Raw genomic sequence first — 20000 nt, forward strand, 5'->3', positions numbered from 1 at the left:
ATATATGATGTACTTGGGGTTTTTTTCTTTAGTGAGGAGCGGAGGGTTGTGTGAATGGAAAAGACAGCCCCAGGGTAGTTCAGAATGAGAGGGGTAAATGCAATCCTTCCCCTCCATGTGTTGCTCTACTCCCCCACTTGACTGTGTTACTGTCTCTGGGAGAGCTTGGGGTAAATTCTGAAATGAACTTACCCCATGTCAAACATCTACGGGCTTCTCTTAGAAATCACAAGGTTAAATTAAGTCAGCTAGCAGCACCAATAAATCACTCTTTTACAAATTATTTTCTTTTTAAAATAAAAAAAAAAAAGGCCAGGTATCATACCTCCATATAAAATAAAATCTACTTTATTTCAGTCCCTATGTTGCACTACTTGGCGGGAAAAGAAGTGTAGAGCATTTGTTCCTGGAAAAGACAGAAAAAAAAACCTCATAAATCCTTCTCTGGCCTAAAGGCACAAAACAAAACCTATTTTGGCCAAACTGAGTTCATCACCTGAATGGCAACTACGGAATGAGTCAGGAGATTACAGGAGGTGGTATTCACAGAGGTAATTCAAAGGACCAAAAATATAGCATGTAATGAGGAAAGAAGGTGGTGAAGTAGCTGATAATGGAACAAATGGGTATTGTTTTGTGAAGTGACTGGTTTTGTCACCTTGATGCAGTGAGCAAAGTACTTTATTCTGAAGAATGAAGACAGGGAGCTCTGAGTGATCTGGTGCTGTAATGCAAATTACCCATCACACTGTTTTCATACAGAGACAGTACCTTTTCCCCCACACTTAGTAACCAAGTCAATTTATGATCTTTTGACTTTTTTCTGTAATGCATGTAATTACTGCAGAGCATCCTCCATCCCAGCATAATGATTTGAGATACATTTGCAAAAGGGTGCTCTTAAGTGGCCTAAGAGAAATCCTCATGACAAGGGAGTGTTGTGGCAGCATATGCATAAGCAATTGAGTTTATGAAGTTGTCTGCTTTGGAGAACCTGACTGTACTGGTTTGAACTCCACACCCTGAGTTCTTGAAAGTGCTGAAAACACCTTGCCAAGTTCCTGGGAGAAAGAAGGGAAACTTTACTCAGAGGCCACTGCGGCCAAATTCTTTGCTGCTCATTTCAGTGCAACTTCACCTAATTAATTTATCAAGTGAGTTTGGTGCACTGTGTTCATTTGAGCTGCACAAAACTACCACTGTAATCTTCCAGCTATCATTACTATTGTTGCTCTTAAAATCTTACCTGTACAAGTGGTGCAAATCTGTGGGGGTACCCTCCATTGCTTTTAGGGCCATTGTTGCACAGACACTTTAATTGAATAAATGGGCTGCTGACAGCTGAGGTTTGCCCCTTCCTCTGCCTCCTGGGCACTTGTCCCTCCAATGCTCTGTTGCCACCATTACCATTTCTTTAGCCACGCAAACAACGCAGTCAGGGGATGGACTCAGCTGAAAATGAAACCAACAGACGTGATGATTGAGGTTTTACTGACTCAGTTCCTGGAAGAAGTCGGCTGCTTGACTACTCATCACTAGTGCCAGCAATGGGAATAAGCTTCTGGGGTGGAGGAGTAGAGAACCAGAGGCCAGGAGGTGAAACAGTGAGGCACAGTCTACCCAAGGACTTCTAGGTTGGAGATAAGGCAAAAAAGGAAGCAGTGATAAAAGTGAAGGAGGATGGCAAATAATATAGATATGGCCTAGTGTTATAATGATTCTCAGCAGTTTTCTTTACAGCTTTGCATTTCTAGTGCTTCCCTAATGTTTAGTCACAGCAGCTTATTTATGTGAAGAAATAACTTGATTAAAAATGAATGCATAACATGTTTTACCTGCTATGAATCACATTGTGAGTAACTCGAGCTTTTGAGCAAAGCTTCAGTGGAGGGAGAGAGGGAGGGCAGCCTGTGCTCCAGTACTTGGTTTACATCGATGTAACTGCTGTGTTCAGAAATGAATGCATCCCCCACACAGTGCGCTACAAAGGACTTGTGATTAGAGAGTTGAGGACCAAGGAAAACCTATCACTCCGATTTAGCAGATGATTAAGTCTAGAAAGCTGGTTAAATGCCAGTGCCCCTCTTAAGAATCCCTGCTGCACTTCAGACACGGCCCACCTGTAAATGCAATTGCACTGCATGTAAGCAGCCGAGGTGTTGGTGCTGGGCCCTGGGGCCTTCCCAAGCTCCCAGACATTGGTAATGTACAGTTGAAACATGGGCATTTTTGGTTCAAAGATGCTTTTTCATCATCTTAATTGGAGTAATCTCTACACTTGAATTGATTTCTCTCGACCTTGAAGTAAGCAACTGCATAGATACTGTCAGTGTTGGTTTGAGGAAAGTGCCTGTTCATCTCCTTGCTTCCAGCTGGAGCAGTTAGTGTCCACCATGGGATTGCTGACCATCCTGATCATCCCCCAGCCACCTGGCTCCTCCGTGTTTCATAGAAAATCAGTCTGGTTGTGCCCACTGTGCCCTGGTTCCCTAATCCTGCTTCGCAGGGCTGAGCACTGGGGTAAAGCAGGGCTGTAACTCCTGATGCTGGAGGCTCGGCAGGAGCCCTGGAAGCTGGGCTGCGCTGTGTGGCCGCGGGCGTTGGTGGGGCTGTCTCAGCTCGTGGAGGTGTCCCTGGCCGTGTCCTGCAGAGCCCACAGGGCCCCGCTGTGCATCCCTGGCCGGCCGGGCAGGAGAGGCCGCGCGGGGACAGCGGGCAGGAAGCGCTCGGTGCACATGGCACGCCAGCAGTGAATCAGCCCTGTGTTTGCTAACAACAGCTCCCTGACTCACTCCCAAAGTTTGAGCGCCTTTTCAGGGAACTCGCAGGGAATAATGAGTTTGTCATGAGATCACAGACTAGCTAAAGTCTGCCTTAGTTCTGTAATGAAAGCTCTGCCGTGACCCCTAAGAGCACAGGAGACACAGGCTGGTTTTTCCTGGAGTAATGATAGCAGCCTACTTCACTGCTTCCCAGGAAGGAACGAGGCAAAATATAGCCCACAGCCATACAGCTTCTCATGAGGGGGTGGTCCTGGTGGCTTAAAAGTGAGGCAAGTCAGGACAGTCTGACCCATATTTTGCTAGACACTTACATAATTGTATTCCAGCATTTTTTTAAATGCTTCCTAAGTTCTTAGGCTCTTGTTTAGCCTTTCAGTTGACGTCACAAAACTATAACATCACTTCCATTCAACGGGGGGGAAAATGACCTTTTTTACTTTAAGGGGTCAATAAAAATCTATTTCACTCTGTTGTGCTCTTAGTTATTTGACACAGAGCTTCAGGCAAGTGCTTTAAGCTCCCACTGCACTGAGAAGGTGCATAACCCATAGGGTTTCACACGGTGTTGCTGGAAGCCCTCCTGTAACAGAAGAACAAGCCAGCCCCATACAAAGGGAATGTTTTTCCATATCAGCATGGTCTGGAGTACTCTGGGGCCTGTTCTTGTGGCACTCCAAGAGGGTGTTTCAGTCTCTGTTGTGCAGCTGCCCAGTTTCTACCATAACCACCCTTGGCTTCCAGCTGCTTAGGACTTCCTGTGGCCTCCACCCGGGATTAAACTTCTCCGTGCTTTCTGCCTGCGGGTGCCTTTCCGTGGGAGGGAACCAGAAACACACCATCAGCTTTCCATTAGGGGGAAACGTGGCATCCCCACAGCTGGTGTTGCTGCAGCAACAGGTTGCTGCAGGTGAAAGATTGAAATGTGCTCTCACTGAGGAGCACCATAGGTCCTGAGGACAGCCTCTGCAGCTGTCCAAAGAAATCTCAGATTTGGGGCTTTCCAGCACAGTTGCTTTCCACACCAAGCCAAGCAGCCATGGCATGGTGCAGGCACCTGTAAGTAAAGTAGCTGTTTGCTCATGGGCTGAAGCATGGAGCATTTCCATGGAGGCTAAGAGGGACTGCAGACACTTAGGGCCTTGGAAAGGCAGCCCCTGCAGCCACTTTGTAAACACATCACAGACCTGGGACGCTGACCAGGTGAGCATGAGACCGTCCTGGGTCTTCCACCTGTGCCTCACTCAAAATAAACGCATTATTTAAAGCTGAGCAATGTGGTGCAGTTGGGACCCTTGTGATGCAGCAAGAGTGGCCAGTGTTCAGGAATCTGAAAGTCTCCCTTGCCATAATTTTGTTCACAGTATGTTTTGGGGGGGTTGTGGCTTTTTTTGTGATGCCATTGCCATTAGCTTGCACAGTCCATTTCATTGAGGAGGAAGCATGCCGAGGGCTGGAGGATGCACCTCTCGCCCTCGCATCCCTGCTGCCCCCGCCACCTCTTGAGCAGATGTGTTGCTAAGAGCCGTGTATTCTCACAACTCTCTTTTCCAGGAAATGTCCCAGGAGCAACAGAATCCACAGACAGAAGCAAAACACAGGGCACTACAGTTCAGACAACACAACAAGAGCATCGACAAGGTTAATTTAAAGAGCGCATGTTTCCACAATGGCAAAACTAACTGCAGAGAGCTTGGACTACAAAATACAGTATTATAGACAAAAGATTAAGACAAGATCTACACATGTTGCCTTGCATTTGTGGTAATCTACACCAATGAGAACATGTACTACAGCTATATTTGATTATGTATGGATATATTTGAAATAGTATACATTGTCTTGATGTTTTTCTGTAATGTAAATAAACTATTTATATCACACAATATAGTTTTTTCTTTTTCATGTATTTGTTATATATAATAAATACTCAGTGATGAGAAAAAAATTGCCTTTCTTAAATTTGCTGTATCTCATAGCTGTGTATAGTCTTGGGATATTGTATATGGACACTAACAAATCTCTTTTTTTTTCTTTTTCCAGTTCTAGTGGCAATTTTGAGTCTACTGAACTCAGTAGTAGGGTTTTGAGTTGGTCCAAGATCAGCGACAATTATGGATGTGGGAAAGGTGAAGAATAATTTAACCTACATTGAGGAGGGATAAAATATTTCAGATCCGGAGTCAACTACATTTCATCAGCCTTCTTCTCCCATACCATCTATCTTTACTCTCCCGTAGTTTAGGAAGTCTTTGCCTTCTAAATTAAATCCTAACCGAAGGGGAAATGGAAATTCTCGGTAACCGCAATGAGAGTGTCGGGGGTAATGTTTCCATTTGGGATGGAATTAGGTGTCTGTCAAGGTGAACCCTACGAGAACACTTCGCAGAATCTCCAACTCTGGTCACTGGAGTGAGTGAAAATTGCTTCTCACTCTTGATTGAAAATTATTAGGTTAAAAAAGTTAATAACATAATAACAGCTGAAATGCCAGTCCCATTTGTACCTCGTGAACATGCTGATATAATTTATTTTTTCTAAGAGAAGGTGAAAACCACTCAGAAAATACCTTATGAATAACTTTATGGGTGACCCTACTCCATTAAATGTAATGAACCCAAATGTTGGCTATACCTCAGGAAAATAAGGGCATGTGTTTTGTCACATCCACATGATGGACAAGATGCAGAGTTATTTCCGTGATAGCTGAAACTCTCCAAAACACACCCTTTTGAGAAGGTAATTCTGCTCTAGTTTGTGCTATGAATTTTGAAGACAGCAGAGCGAGACTGAAGGGCAGAGTGGGGTAACATCACTGCTGCTGCATAACATCCACTCCACTAATTGAGTGCCCCAGCTCTAGTCCCACTGAGTAGCACAACTGAGCTAAAGAGCCCTTGTAGCAGCAGTCCCTGTGCTGCTTCTCTCCAAAGAGACTTTGCCCAGGCAGAACATACCCAAGACAAGAGTTAGGAGTATTTTTCACTGTCATCACCATGTCAGAGTAAGACCTGGGCTTACCTGGGATGATGTCTCATGAGTGTGTTTCCATTTCCTACTTCAGCATTCGTCTGGTCACTCACAACAGTCACCACCAACCCCACCAATGACAGCCCACCCAGTCTGGCCTTCAGACACGGGTGCAGCGATACGTCTACTCTAACACGACTTTTGGTCTTCCCCCTCCCTACTCCAGCCTGCTTTGAAGTGAATCCATTGCATGATGTTCACACGGTCTCAGTTTTTGTCTTGTTCTGGGTTTCTTGGCTTTTTAAAGGTAATAAAAGGTGATTGGCAAGAGATGCTTCCAGACACCTGGTCTGTGCTGATTGATGGGAGTGGGAGTGTGGTGCTTGCACAGGCAGAGGGGCAGATGATTGCACAGGGCAGCTCTCTGGCACAGGGCAGCTCTCTGGTGCTGGCCTTGCAGGGACCTTCTGCTTCCTGGTGCCTTAGGCTGGGCCGAGGCAGAAGGAGAGGGGGCTGTACAGCCACCCCCTGCTCCTCAGCCCTCGCCCCAGCTCTCCAATCTTGGAGCCTTGTTTTCAGATGGGAAGAGTGATGGTGTGGGGCAGGAGTGCACAGCAGAGGCTGCGAGCAGGTGTGATCCTGGCTGACTACACCACAGGGATGTTTCCATGCTCAAACCCACTGGAAAATACTCCTCTCTGTCCCAGTCCTTGCTGGATTTGTGTCCCACGCTCAGCAGTGGTGGTCTGATAGGGAGCGCAGCCCAGGCACAGCAGCGCTGCACAGTTTTGGTGGCACAAGATGCCCTCCAGGGAGACTTTGCAAGCTCTGGTAATTCATGCCCCAGTGGCATTACAATGTTCCCCCCTCAGACCCCTCCATTGCTACACCTGACACAGCGACAGCAGCGAGCTCCTCTGAGGAGCACTTCAGCAGCAGGTTGAGGATTAGGCTGAAGGAGGCAAACGTAGCCCTACCCTGCAGACACCTTCCCGTGCTTTGTGCTTCCTGAGAGAAGTGTTGGAGTCTAACAAGTGTCAAAACCGCATATTTTAAGCCAATTCCAAATGTCAGTCCCCCCACTGGGACTATCAGGTCTGGATTGTTTATTTCGGTCGCTTACGTTAGATACAAAAACAAACGTTAGCACATACACATCATCATGTAGCTAGAGCAGTAAACCTAATTAAAAAAGGCAAGGTTTGGCCTGGACAAAAATAGAACAAGAGTGAAAACAGGAGTCCGACACGCTGTCTCCAAACTTCCCGACATTATGAGCCTGGCTTTTACCGAGCAGTGGCACATTTAATCCCCAAACAGCCTGCGTTTGCCAGGTGTCATTAGCTGCATCCCCAGCGGCAGGGCCTGTCACAAAGCCTCACACCTCCCCAACGCGGCCAGTGCTTAAATACCTGCTGCAGATAGGAGGGCAGAGAGGGGAAAGGAGTTTTCGTTTTAACACACAGGGGGCAGGTCCCACCTCTTTAGGTGTTTAAAATTTAACCTTCAACATGCTGGCATGGGCACACCTTCTGACAGTAATGGTGTCCTCAGGTTGTACGTACAGAAACAGAGATTTCTACCAAAGACATTTGCAGAAATTGTACAAAATGCAGCAGCAAATTTGGAGATGTGGATTTGGGGTTGCTTTTTCCTTTTCGGAAGGGTCTGGAAAGTGCGTGTTTGTTAGATCCCTATGCTGGCCAGAACTCGAGACATGGCAATCTCTGTGCAGTTTAACAGAAGATGCAGGGAGGTGGACTGGGCACATAAGGACCCGGCCAGGCAAAGCCACAGCCGTGGGGATTGTGCCATGCACCAAGGCAAAGCCCAGCTCCTCCACCTGGAGTCACACAGAGGGGTGAAAATGTGTTGCTGTTTGTCCTCTTTTCAGTGCACAATTGCAGCAGCATGAGCAAGGTCCCTCATGATGCCCATGGAGATCGACTCAGTCCTTGGGGAGGGCAGTAATTCATCCATTTTGGCTGGTTTTTTGTCATGGCACTATAGCAACTGTAAATAATCTCAACTACCAGCGCTCACCTACTTTAAAAACCACACTAAATGAGTGAATGTACAAAAACCACTGAAAAGACCAGTAATACCACACTCAATGTGATTGCTTTGGGGCAGCAGACATTACCCAGCTGCCTGCAGTCACTTGCTGGCCTGGCTGTTGTTTTACCACAAGCCATACCAAAAGTATAAAAGGTAAGAAGAGGTAAAAATAGGACTGTTGGTACACCCATTCCCCAAGGAACAGCCTGTAAGATTTCTGGAGCAAGAAATCGTGTCCTTATTTTGTATATGATGCATTTATCACAACAGCATCCTGACCTCAGTCCTCAAAATACAGCCAGGCATGCTATTGGCAGAGCCCCTCACCCTCCCCCACCTGGGATAGGCAGATGCTGTCCAACACCTTTGTGCCTTCGGATGCTGGGCTGGATCTGTCACCTGTAGCTACCACCCTGATGGATTGCAGTGGTGGGCGTTGTGGAGGGGTGTGTGACACACATCTCACCTTTCCCCACCCCAAATGCTGTATTAGAGGACAGGCACAGCCCCACGCCTCACCATCATGATGCTTCTCCTTAAAATAAAGTCTGATCAGGTGTTCATTATCATTTCCTTTCATCCAAAGATAATGAGACATGATTTACGGAACATTATCATTACAAGTATATTATAATTAATGAAGGGAGGCTGCACACCCTATTCTAACTGCTTGTCTTGCTCTGCACACTGAGGAATGGGGATCACCTCAACAGCAAAGACACTGGGGCAGTTCCTCCTCCATCAGGATGTCACCAGCATGGGCAGCTCTGGGCAGCTCAGCTTTGCAAGAGTTCTCTGGGTGCCGGCTGTGGGGAACCTGTGCTGGTGCCAGGGATGCCCGGGTGTGTCCCGTGCACAGGTTAACCGAGCGGGCAGGTGGACGTGGGTGCCGTCTATCGCTGCCTCCTATTTTCCAGAAGCAGTCTTCAAAAAAGCCTCATCTTCAAAGAGCTTTCTAAAGCTTCTTTGAAAACAAAATGATTAAAGGCTATCTTCCTTCTCATCCAACATCAGACACATCGCACGCCGCATCCTTGCTTTCACCCCTGATTATGCATGCAGCTTTTCCCAGCTCCCAGTTTTGCGTCGGCATGGAAGTTACAACCCCGAATTAAAAGCGAAGTTCATTACTGCACATCAAAGCTGGCACTGTGCCTCAGCCAGCCTGGCCCTTTCTTTAATTTATGGGTGCATGGCCAGGCTGTGGCTCTGCTTGTAAGGCATCTACAGCCCCCACAGGTTTGTTTTAAGGCAAGCTGAGGGTGTCTAGTGGTGCTGGGGGGGCTTTTCCAGATTATTCAACAACCTCAACTAAACTGGAAGGGAAATGAAGAAACACTGCGCCATTACACATTAAGCTTTTAGAGTAATTTAAAATTATTATTAATAATAATATTAATAATATTAATATTTTTTTCTATATTTCTGGTCTCAACGGGCCACAGCCTCTTACACTGTGCTCTGTCTGACATGGAAGCCAAAAATCTCTCTTTTTTTTGCCACCCCTGCCACACGGCACCTGGGGTGCTGCCCCCTGACAGTGCCACCAATGCAGCCTCTGCTGGCACCTGCAAGCAGGAGGGGCAGGGGGGCAGGAGGGGCAGAAGGAACGGGCACAGCAGCTCCTACCCTGCCAGCCCTTGGGCTGATGCTTTGCCTTCAAATGTTTGTCATATTAGGTGGGCTTAATTTATTTTAGTTTCAGTTTAATTAACAGTTTTGTCACAGCAGGAGGGCTGTTAAAAACAGAGATGCATGTAAAAAAAAGAAAAAAAAAAAGGATTTTTGTCAACTTTTCCTCGTTTTTTTTTTTTTTTTATTTGCCGTATTGAATGCGAGCCACAAGGCAGTAAAATATTCCGCAGTCTCACACAGCAGCAGCCAAGCTGCAGAATAAAAAAAGCATGTGAGGAATCTGCTCTATAATGCTAACGAGGTGGCACCCGCCACCACCGCTTTGTCAATAAAATGGGAGGCCCATTTTGCGCAGTTCAGGGAGCACGGACACCCAGGGAGGAGCCTTGTGTCAGTCCCTCTTCCATTTGATATTCCCCGGGCTGTGGGAGCCATGGGCCAGCGCGGCAGGGTGTCAATCCAGCAGTGCCCCAGCCCCACGGACACCGAGGTGACCGCGGCCACCGCCACCTCCGCCTCGCTTTGCGGGGCTCACCGCCCCACCGTGAAGTCAAAACCATCGGAAGGTGAAAGATGTTAAGAAAATGTAGTAACACCTCATAAACTTGCCATGAGAGAAGCTTTAAAAGGGGCCTGGTTTACATGGGGGCACTCAGAAAAGAAGTGTAATTATTCAGGGTAAGATCCGGCCTCTAAATGCAAACGCGGCGACAGCCCATCAGCCCCGACGGCAGCGCTGGTTCTACGGCGGAGCTTTCAGCAGAGCAGGGATGAGCACAGGGGTGAGCGAGAGCCGTGTAATGTGACCTGAATTAGCGGCTATAGATAGTGCTTCCTGCATGTTTTACATTTTCAAATAAAAAAAGATCTTCTTGTTTAATGGTTAATAAAAATGATTAGTGCTCCCAGGGCATGGATCCTGACAGATGCAGACCATGCTGGAGGGAGCAGCTACAAGACACGAGAGAAGATGAAACCGATGATTTTTTTTTTTTTTTTTTTTTTTTTTTTGGTGGAGTACATCACCACCAGCATTTGCAAGTTAATTTGTAATATAATTATATGTTGCTTCTGTCACAGAAGCGTAGCACGTGTGTTGGGCCAGCGGCCTGCCAGTGCCACAGCCCAGCCAGCGCTGCTGCAGTGGGGAGCAGCCAAGAGCTCAGGGGCTCTGTGTGTGTGTGTACACACGGATATGGACACGTTGGGATCTATAAATGCATACATGGACGCATATATGCACCTACGTGTGTGTATACACACGTGTGCCCTATATACACACTCATATACACACATGGATATACCTGCATACTCACATATGTAATAAATACACACACACACAAAAATATCATTTTATATAGAAAAACAAAATTATATTTGTGTGATGGATACTGTAGAGAAGAGCAAGCTGACTGCCCTGCAGCACGTGCTGCATCAAAGCCACAAAGAATAAGAGGCCAGAGGAGCTGTGCCCTGCCCAGCTCCCTGTGCAGCTCCCAGCTCTGCCACCTTCCTAACAAAACCAAAATCTGCCATGCCAGCCTCATGGCAGCATTGCACCCTCACTCTGAAAGCTGGGGTGACTTTTTTTAAAATTTATTTATTATTAATATTATTTCTTTTCATGGCATGCCATGTGGAGGATTATGGTCAATAATAGTTTTCTAAGAAATAAAGTGTATGAAAGTAATTGTTAGGAACAAGCTGCAATAGCAAATTGCTGAGTGGTTGCCATAGTGCAGGAGCACAATTTGAGATTTAATATCATTACTAATGATATTTACTTGGCCTGCAGGAGAGAGTGAGACTTGTTCTCTCTAAATGTCATTTGACTGCTAATATGTCAGTGTGCACACCCAGCCCGGCTGTGGGGAGGGACCTGCAGTGACCAGGGCCAGCACTGCCCACAGACAGCGATCTGTGCTGGTGTCCCCTGCCCAGGCTGTGCCAAGGAGCCCCCATGTGACAGGGATGGGGGAACCCCAAAGAGCCACACACTCGTGTAGCAACAGTGCTGGGGCTCAGGTCCTCCCTGGGACACCTAAAACCAGCCCCAGCTTCCTGTTTACTGATCTTTTTAGACTCATCTACACAGACTGAGAGCTCAGGCTTCCTCTCCTGTTGGGCTTCTCCATGGGGGGGCGAGACATATTGCCTTGCAGTAACGTGAGCCATTTAGCTTATTAAACGCTGTTCAACGCCCTGAGGTCTGTGCACATGTGGGACCATCAAGAGGGAATCGTTATTATTATTGTTCTTATTAGTCATAGTCATTTTCCCAGCGATAAGTCTCGTGTCCAGATGTCTTCCCATCCATCGCCTAAATTTTCTGATGCCAACACAAAACTGTTGTGAAGACAGACTAGTCCAAGTCCCACTTCAAACAGTGCAGGAGCAGAACATCCACACAAAAATAAATATATACATTTTTAAATTTAAAGACAAATGAAAGAAAGGGTCATAGTTGGCTAAAAATGAATTGCGCAGTGCGTAAAAGAGAAAACAGATTAGAGAAGATAACATTTTAGTTTAAGTGTTCCATCATTATTAATTCATTTGGTGCTCTTTATGATAATACCAATCATTTGGAATTCATTTGGTGTTTATGTGGATGTCATCTCGACTCCTGCGCAAATTCCAAAGTAATTCAGCATTAATGTGCTATTGAAAATGGTTACCAGCCACTACCTTCATTACTTCACTAGCACAGCCTAATCTTTCTTCTCTCATTCTCTAAATCCAAGTTCCAGTGTTTATTTTGCTTTTATCTTTATTAGGGTTTTAAAATGTAATGCTTCTATTTAAAAATTCTCCTTATGCTACGTGAGTATTGTCTTTTTTTTTGACAGCATCAAAATTATGCAAATAAAAGAGGGGGTTAATGGTGATTTTTCATTTTATTGCTGGCATGTGACTGAGAAACAATTAAAGAGGCTTCAGCTTATCATTTACAAGAGTGAATTTACCGAGCTGGTAGTTGTGTGTGCAGCAGATAACAGTGAACCAAATCTGGATGAAAGAACACCTTTACCATGTGGAGATCTTTGGGTTTGGGCACTGCAGATGCCTCAGGGGAAGGGATGTAGCTGCCACAGCCCTCCCAAAGGTGCAGGGTCCCCAGGGGGACCAAGCTGCCACTGACAACCCTTGGAGCATCCCTCTACTGCCAGCTGGGAACAGTGGGGTGGCAGCTGCAGAAATGGATGTTCTGGGTCCAAATCCCACCAACAGAGGAAAAAAAGGCTGCACTTTCATGTAACATTAACAAAACAAAACAAAATAAATAAGGGAGATTAAATGCAAAAACCTTATATTAAAGGAATATTAATTAGCTTTTATAGTCAGAAGCTTGATGGTCAGAAAATGCCAGATTGCTGGGAAAATAAAAAGGAAAATCCCAAGGCTGGAGTGAGCCCCCAGCTGTGCCTGTCTTGTTGTGCAGCTCCCTAATTACATGATCCATACTATTTTCCCCCTGGATATCTGCCTCTTTGGACCACACACATACAATGGCACACTGGGGCAGAGTGAAGTCTGGGCTTGGCAGCTCTCAGCATCCACAACTGGAGTGTTGAGCTTGCAACCAAATGACGCTCTCTCAATGCTGTTTCTTAGCAAATATCGCTTGTGCGAAACCAGACTGCCACAGCCCCGTGTGTGTGAGCAAAGGCACAGGGGTGGGGATTCTCAGTGCTCTTTGGCCCAGAGGGAGAGGAGGGCACACCACACAGCCAGCCCTCAGTCACTCTAAACACAGTTTTCATGGAGAGAGGAGAGCTGAAGTCCCCCAGGTGAGCAACGGAGCAAACTCCATCAGCAGCGCCAGGTCAGTGCCCGGGTGGGAGAAGGGGAACAGCCAGGGCTGCTCATACCAGGGCTGACACTAAGTACCCCCAGCACTCACCTGGCCCCTGGTGATACCCCCATCCCACAACATGACCAGGTCCCACCTGAGCATCCTCCGCCTCTCACATGAGTGCAGAGCACAGATTTACAAGGAGAATAAAGGCCGTTGCAGAGGAATTTTCCACTTAATCAAAATCCTGCAAAGACTATGAATGCTTATAGGTTAAAGGAACCTGGCAGCTCTAACTTGTCTGTCATGTCTTTAAGGATTGCCATTAAGTCATAAACGTGACAAAGATTAAAGAGTTTATTAATGTTATTAGAGAGTTGAGATAAAATGCTATGCCTTGCAGGGTCTCTCTCCCTCTCTCACTATTTAATGAAAACATTTTCATCACTTTCTGAGTCTATTATACCAAATATTCATTTCAGGAGTCCTAAGATGATTTTATTTTAATTAGAAAAGATGTGGCAACCACCTGAAAGTAATGCAGTTAAAATACCTTGCCACAGTTCCCCTTTGCACCGCAGCCGTCAGATTAGAGTTTCCTAAGCCTTGTCGTGGCAGCAGAGCGAGCCCAGGGTGACTGAAGGAGCACAGGCAAGTTCTGTGGCATGGCAAGACCAGCACTCCAGTCCCTCCTGGAGGCCCTGAGAGCCAGCAGCACCTCAGCCCAGGCCTTGCAAATGGCTTTGTGCATGTCCAAAGTCACCGTGCTGGCCAAGGTTAAGGGGTGAGGAGAGCTACTGCATCCACAGGTAGGACCAGGGGTATGTTCCTGGGGAGTAAGCAAGGTGTGGGATAATCTTTTTCAGCTCCAGGAGATAAAGTGAGGTGCTGGCTGGTGGGGAAAAGCAAGTGAAGGAAAAGATGCTTAAGAAAATGAAAAAGGGAGTTTGTGACGTCCCATGAAAAGAGCTCTATCGTCTGCAAATTTCTGGCAACTATTCACAAAACCAGAAGAAGACAAGAAGCCAAAAGCCTTTCTTGGTGTGGGTGCTTTGACTTTGGTCAGTGTTATACCGTGACTGAGTTTTAATCCATGTTTAGAGCAGGTCCAGTCTTTTGCTGATAAAGACTGGAAATCAAACAGCACTGGGACAGTTACATGTTTCTTTGTGAGTCTTCCCTTCCAGCTCAAGGTTTTGTAACTGTATTTGTCAGGCAAGCAGCTCACAGATGCTCCTCGTTTTTAAACTTTCCAACTAACCCAATTTAATTTGTTAATTTATTCTGTAACCTGATTTACTGTTAATTTATTTTGGTGAGTAAGATATCCCAGCTTTAAGTTCCAGTTAATTAAAGGGGAGGGCTTAATGCTTTTGCTGCACAATATCTTCATGCCACATTGTATTCCATTTGAACACCACGCTGAAGCATTGCCAAAGTTTATTGCCACTAACTAATACAAATCCATACATCTGCAAATTAATTTCATGCACACAGCAGATTGCTCCTTGCAAACGTACCTTTAAGAGGGCAATATTGGCTATAGCAAGCATCACTTGTTGCTTAGCAACAGCCATAGCATTGCTTGGGGCAGGTTTATCCTAAACAGGAATGTAAAGCCCAGGGATGTGGCTGTCCACCGCTCTCACCCATCCCTGCAAGTGCTGCTCACACCTGCTTAATAGAGCCAGGAGTTTTTAATTTTCTTTTTTCTTTTTTTTCTTTTTTTTCTTTTTTTTTTTCCCTCTGAGATGTGTTTCATTTTAGGGATCTTAAAAACAATCAAACAATCCTCAGCCATTAAACTGACTTTAAGCAGCAACCCAAAGCTTATTGTCCTATTCTGATCTTGTTGGCAATGACAACCCAAGTCAGCATGAGCATGAGCTGCTCAGGTTGTGCTGTGCCACTGCCAGCTCAGCATTCTGCACTGGAGACTTTTAAAAAATTTACACACAGTTTGTTGCAATCAACTCAAGATGACAAGAGGGAAATCAGATTATATTAAAACCATCATGAGGATATCCTGAGGCTCTTCCAGTCTTCCTGAAGCCCAGGGAAGCCCCTAGAGCCAGAAGCTGTCAGCTCTCATCTCTTTTCTTGCGACCAGCCCCTGCTGTGACAAATGACCTTTGAGTGGCGAGTGCATTCCTGCGCCCACCCACTGTCTGTCCATCCATCCATCCATCCATCCTGCTGTGCCTCCTCCAGTTCCTCCCCTGGGCGCTCTGCCTGCCAAGCAGCTCTCCACCGTGACGCTCCTGCCTGCCCTCAGCCAGCGGTGGGTGCCAGCCAGCTGCCACCCTGGGATAAAAGACTGGCAAGTAAATAATGTAACAGCATCCATTAGCCCTGTCTTGGATGGCCCAAGCAGAGGGGCCCACAGGCTTGAGCCCAAGTTTTTTAAAGCCATTATGCCGTGACTGTAGGCACGGCTTACTCACAAAAGATGAATGCAGGGTTTGCAATCAAGGGGAAATTAGCATCTTCGCCAGCAGAGAGGGTGAAGATGTGAGCCAGCCAGCACTGCCAGCAACCTTGATTCTGTTTTTGGCAAAGCTGGCTGGCTTGGCAAACACAATGGTAATGAGATAAACTGAAATACCAGGCAACAGGGCTTCTCTTTGAAGTAATTATCCTCCAGGGCAACAAGGAACAAGACGAAAAGGTTTTTAGAAACATGGTTTGGATGCACAGGGAACATTATTTGCATTCCTGAAGTCAGCCCTCTGCAAGGCTTGGGTGTGCTGATGCCAAGCAGGCAGAGGAAGGGCAGGAAAACCCGAGCAGCAGGTACAGCAACAAGGCAGTACAGAGAGAAGAGGAGCCCTGCAAGGAGCTTGGCAATGCTGATGTTAAACCCTTATTGGTCCTTAGAAATGCCCACTGGGGTGGCCACACTCTTCCCAGTGCACTGAGATGCTTTGTTTCAAGCATTTAACATTCAAAAAATGCATCTCCATGTAAAGGGTAGGACCATGGACTAGAGACAAGATGAAGGGTTAAATAATACACTGTCAATTCCCTCAGTCAGGAAGTAAGGGGAAGCAGCGAGTGGGATTTCATCTGGCAGGATCTGCAATGTCATGGACACAGGAGAAGGAGGAAAGGCAAGGCAAGGAAAGGGCAATACATGGCACAACTTGCTCCCTGGGGTTGTTTGTGACTAACCTGGTAAGCTGCTGGCTTTTTCCTATGGGCACACTTGAGCCTAATCTAAATTTGAGGTCTTAAAATTATTTTCCGAGTAACACATTGGCACCACCAGTTCCCCATGCACAGTGTGCCATGAGAAGCAGGTTTCACCAGGAGAGGCTGCTCCGCCCTGGGCAGGCAGGTGGGACAGTGAGCATGTCCCCAGCCCAGAGGGAGGGGACAGGCTGGGCAGGGTGCAGGACACGGCCTGCAGCTCCTGGCTTCCCCTGCAGACAGCAGGGCCTGTGTCAACACCCCTCCAGCACTTAGGAATTAAAATATTTTTAAAAGTAATTACAAAGGCTAAGCAGGTGAAAGCTCTATTTTTTGCCCACAGTCCTGAGGAGGAGGGAGCCACCTGCCCAATTAGCCCAGTCATAGAGTCATAGAATGGTTTGAGTTGGAAGGGACCTTTTAAAGGTCATTTAGTTGAACCCCCTGCAATGAGCAGGAACATCCTCAACTAGACCAGACTCCTCAGAGGCCAGTCCAGCCTGGCCTTGAATGTTTTCAGGGATTTCTGCTGGACCCTAGAAACCTTTCCTTCTAAGAAAGAGAAGAACCAGAGGGTGAAGCCTAGGTGCATTCTCCAAATCCCTTAAAAAAATACAACATTTTTAAGAAAGATTGTGCAGGAACACATTCAGGGAGCTAGCCCAAGGCTCCTGCCCAGGCTGGATCCTTGCAAATGGAGATTTTGGAAACAAAAACTATTCTATCAAAAGCCCCACATTTTCCTCTGCACCAAAAATAGTCCCTCCCTCTTAGAGCAGAGCCAACTGAGGCGAAAATGTTTATTACATAGGAGAATTATAAGAGAGAAGTGCCTGAATCAGAACAAAATATAAAAGAGGGGAAACAATTGTAAAAAGCTCTATAAAAGTTTTAATGGATCCTTTCAGATGTGGAGTGGCATTTTAATGTGATACTTAAAATTATTTCTCTTTTTTTTTTTTTCTCTTTAGCTTTTAGGCAGACCATTAATCTGAGGGGCTTTTTCTGCCTGCAGAGGAGTAATGCTTCAGAGCAAGCACCTACCAGATGCCGGCTGGTGGGCAAAGCACAGATGGGGTGGCAAAAGTCAGGGCCCTGAGCTCTGCAGCATGGAGAGGATGGTCTCCCAAATGCCACGCACCCAGTGAGATCTGGGAGCACCCGAGCCCGTGGGAGCTTTGCTGCAGGTTTGGTGTGGAGGGACAAACAGCCAGCACAAAATGGAGCGGGAACATCTCCTGCTGCTTACAAGCGTACAGAGACACAGCAAGGCAGTCCTTGCTAGAAGATTCCTTCCTTATGCCAAGGACCTACTTTTAGGATTTGGCTCCAGCCTATGCATTTCCATTCCTTAAAATTCTCCAACTCTGTGCTTAAATATCTTTGGCCTATTGCTGACCTTTCCGAATCCCGGGAACAGCCATTTCTTCTTGCTGATGCAGATGCAGGAAATTCTTAACTAAATCCTAACTGAAAGCCAGAAAAGCAGATAAGCAGGCTAATCCCATCAGACCCCAGGCTCCCTGGGACTGCAGGTCGAGCCCTTGCTCTGCAGCCCAGCTCAGCAGTTTGCTCACCCCTCTCTTGGCTGTGCCATGTGTGCCTCTCCAGGGCTGGGAAGGAAAGCATCCCCACTTTCCAAGGAGGGAAATATTTTGCTGCCCTAGATTGACTTCCTGACATTTGTGGTGCATGAAGCCAGTCTCTGGCTACTGCTCCCTTCACAACAGACCTTGCAGAAGTCTGTGGAAAATGCATTCAAAGAAACACATGTAGTTCAGGTGGTGGGGTTTGTGTGTATTAGGTTCTGGGAGCATAAAGCCCTCCCCTCCTCAAAATCCAAATTCTCCCTAGAAATATGTGATAATACTCAATCAGGAATAACCATGACTTTTAAAGATATGTTAATGTTAGTTAATAGGGGCAAATAGTTTCAAATGCAGTAGCACTGTATATGCAAAAAGTATCAATTTTGATACCTTCAGAGACTCTGCTCTGGTTTAGAGGAAATCAGAAAGAAAACAATGGAAGTAACTTAATCTAGAAAACTGTAGTGTCGCTTTTGTCTGAATTTGGTCTGCTTTCTCAAGAAGGGGTCTGGAAAACCAGTACAGGGGGAAAATGAAATCCCAGCCATTCACTCATTAATGAAACAGCAACAAACTCATTAAGAGCAGCGACTGCTGCCGAGGATGCTCCGTCTGCACCAGCTGCTCCACGCAGCAGAGCCCTGCCGGGAGCCCCAATTAGGCTGATGGAGCTGGCAGGGCCGGCGGGGGCCGGCCTGCCCCAGCGATTTGGAGAAGCAGGGCCCATGCGGGACTGCCACAATGACAGAGACCCCACCGATGTTAAAAACAACACCGGCGTTCACCGCAAGGGCTGCTGCGGAGGAAACCCCCACAGAGGAATGGTCAGGAGGGCGAGGGTGACCGTGCTCGGCGCTGATCTGCAGTGCTTTTTCATAGCTCACACACACCGACCGCTGTGCCCTCCACCAACAAAGGCTGGAGGGCTCAGATCTCCTCTTTTCGCCTTTATTTCACACCCTCTCTGCTTCTGGGCAATTATCCCTGAGACTGCAGGCAGGCAGCATTAAAATCACAGGCAGCACAAAGAGAGTGAGGAAACAATGTTGGTTGGAAATAGCATAAAGAAATTAACCCCCGGAGGTTAGATTTATCCCCTTGCCTTTCAGGTTCGTGTAGGACCGCTCTTACCGAGCCTGCTCATCAACAAGAGCCCTGTGGTCTCTGCAAACCCCAGCCATCACTTGGTTTGCCTATGCTGCAGTTGCTGGAGCCCAGCCCTAACCCGAAGGACAGCCTAGCACGAGATCAAAAGACAAGTGGGCAGCCTTTCAGCTTGGAGCTGTCTACAGCCCATGTCCCAGAAGACGACAAGTCTTGTTGTGCTGGAGGTGGAAGCCTGAAGGTCAAAAAACAATCCCATGCCTAAAAGTGAAAAAGTAATTTCAGAAGAGGGTGAGTGGCATTTAGGGCGTGCTGCAGAGAGCACGTGGGGCTGGGGCCATGCCTGTAGGACAGCTGTGTGGGTTGGCCCTGCTCTCCTCAAAGTTGGGAGAAAAATGATCCTTGGAGGACAGGAATACAATATCTACACCTCTGTTGTTTCAAAAATATTATTTTTTAAATGCACTTCTTCTACCAAATGGCACTTAAACGCCTGGCTGCAAGTGATCAATGCCATTTCTCCCCCAGGGAGCCGAATTTCTTCATCTCAACACACACCACCTGCTGAGGCAGCCACAGCTGCTGTGCCAGAGGCCACACGAGGAACACAGGGCCCCTCACACCAGGGCACATGAAAGGTCCAGCCAGCCCAGCTCCTGGCCCCTGGCTGCAGTCAATAGCAGAGGAAGGTTGTGTCCCTCAGCACGCTGTGTCCCTCAGCAGGGCTGCCCTGATGAACATGCACTGCTGCTGCCTTCTAGCAGTCACCTGCAGGCCCTCTTCCATCAATGCCAATGGATCAACACTGGGGAAGGGCAGCCTGGGGACTTTGGGGTGGACAAATGCTGCACTGGATGGCCCACCCTGCTTTGTGCAGTA

At 47.0% G+C, this 20000-nt stretch overlaps 1 protein-coding gene across 1 annotated transcript in view; it reads left to right on the plus strand.

Annotated features, from left to right (window-relative positions):
- TMEFF2 (transmembrane protein with EGF like and two follistatin like domains 2) overlaps positions 1 to 6090 on the plus strand; it is a 143363-nt gene extending 137273 nt beyond the window's left edge. Inside the window, exons 11-12 of the mRNA XM_042040593.1 lie at positions 4335 to 4421; positions 4824 to 6090. Of these exons, the coding sequence (XP_041896527.1) occupies positions 4335 to 4421; positions 4824 to 4920 (184 nt within the window). The 3' untranslated portion in view covers positions 4921 to 6090. The remainder of the gene's footprint in view (positions 1 to 4334; positions 4422 to 4823) is intronic.
- Positions 6091 to 20000: the final 13910 nt, after the last annotated feature.

Source organism: Corvus kubaryi, unplaced genomic scaffold (genome assembly GCF_017639235.1).
Source record: "Corvus kubaryi isolate FWS band 111438036 unplaced genomic scaffold, C.kubaryi_AGA036_p1.0 37396, whole genome shotgun sequence".
Lineage (NCBI taxonomy): Eukaryota > Metazoa > Chordata > Aves > Passeriformes > Corvidae > Corvus > Corvus kubaryi.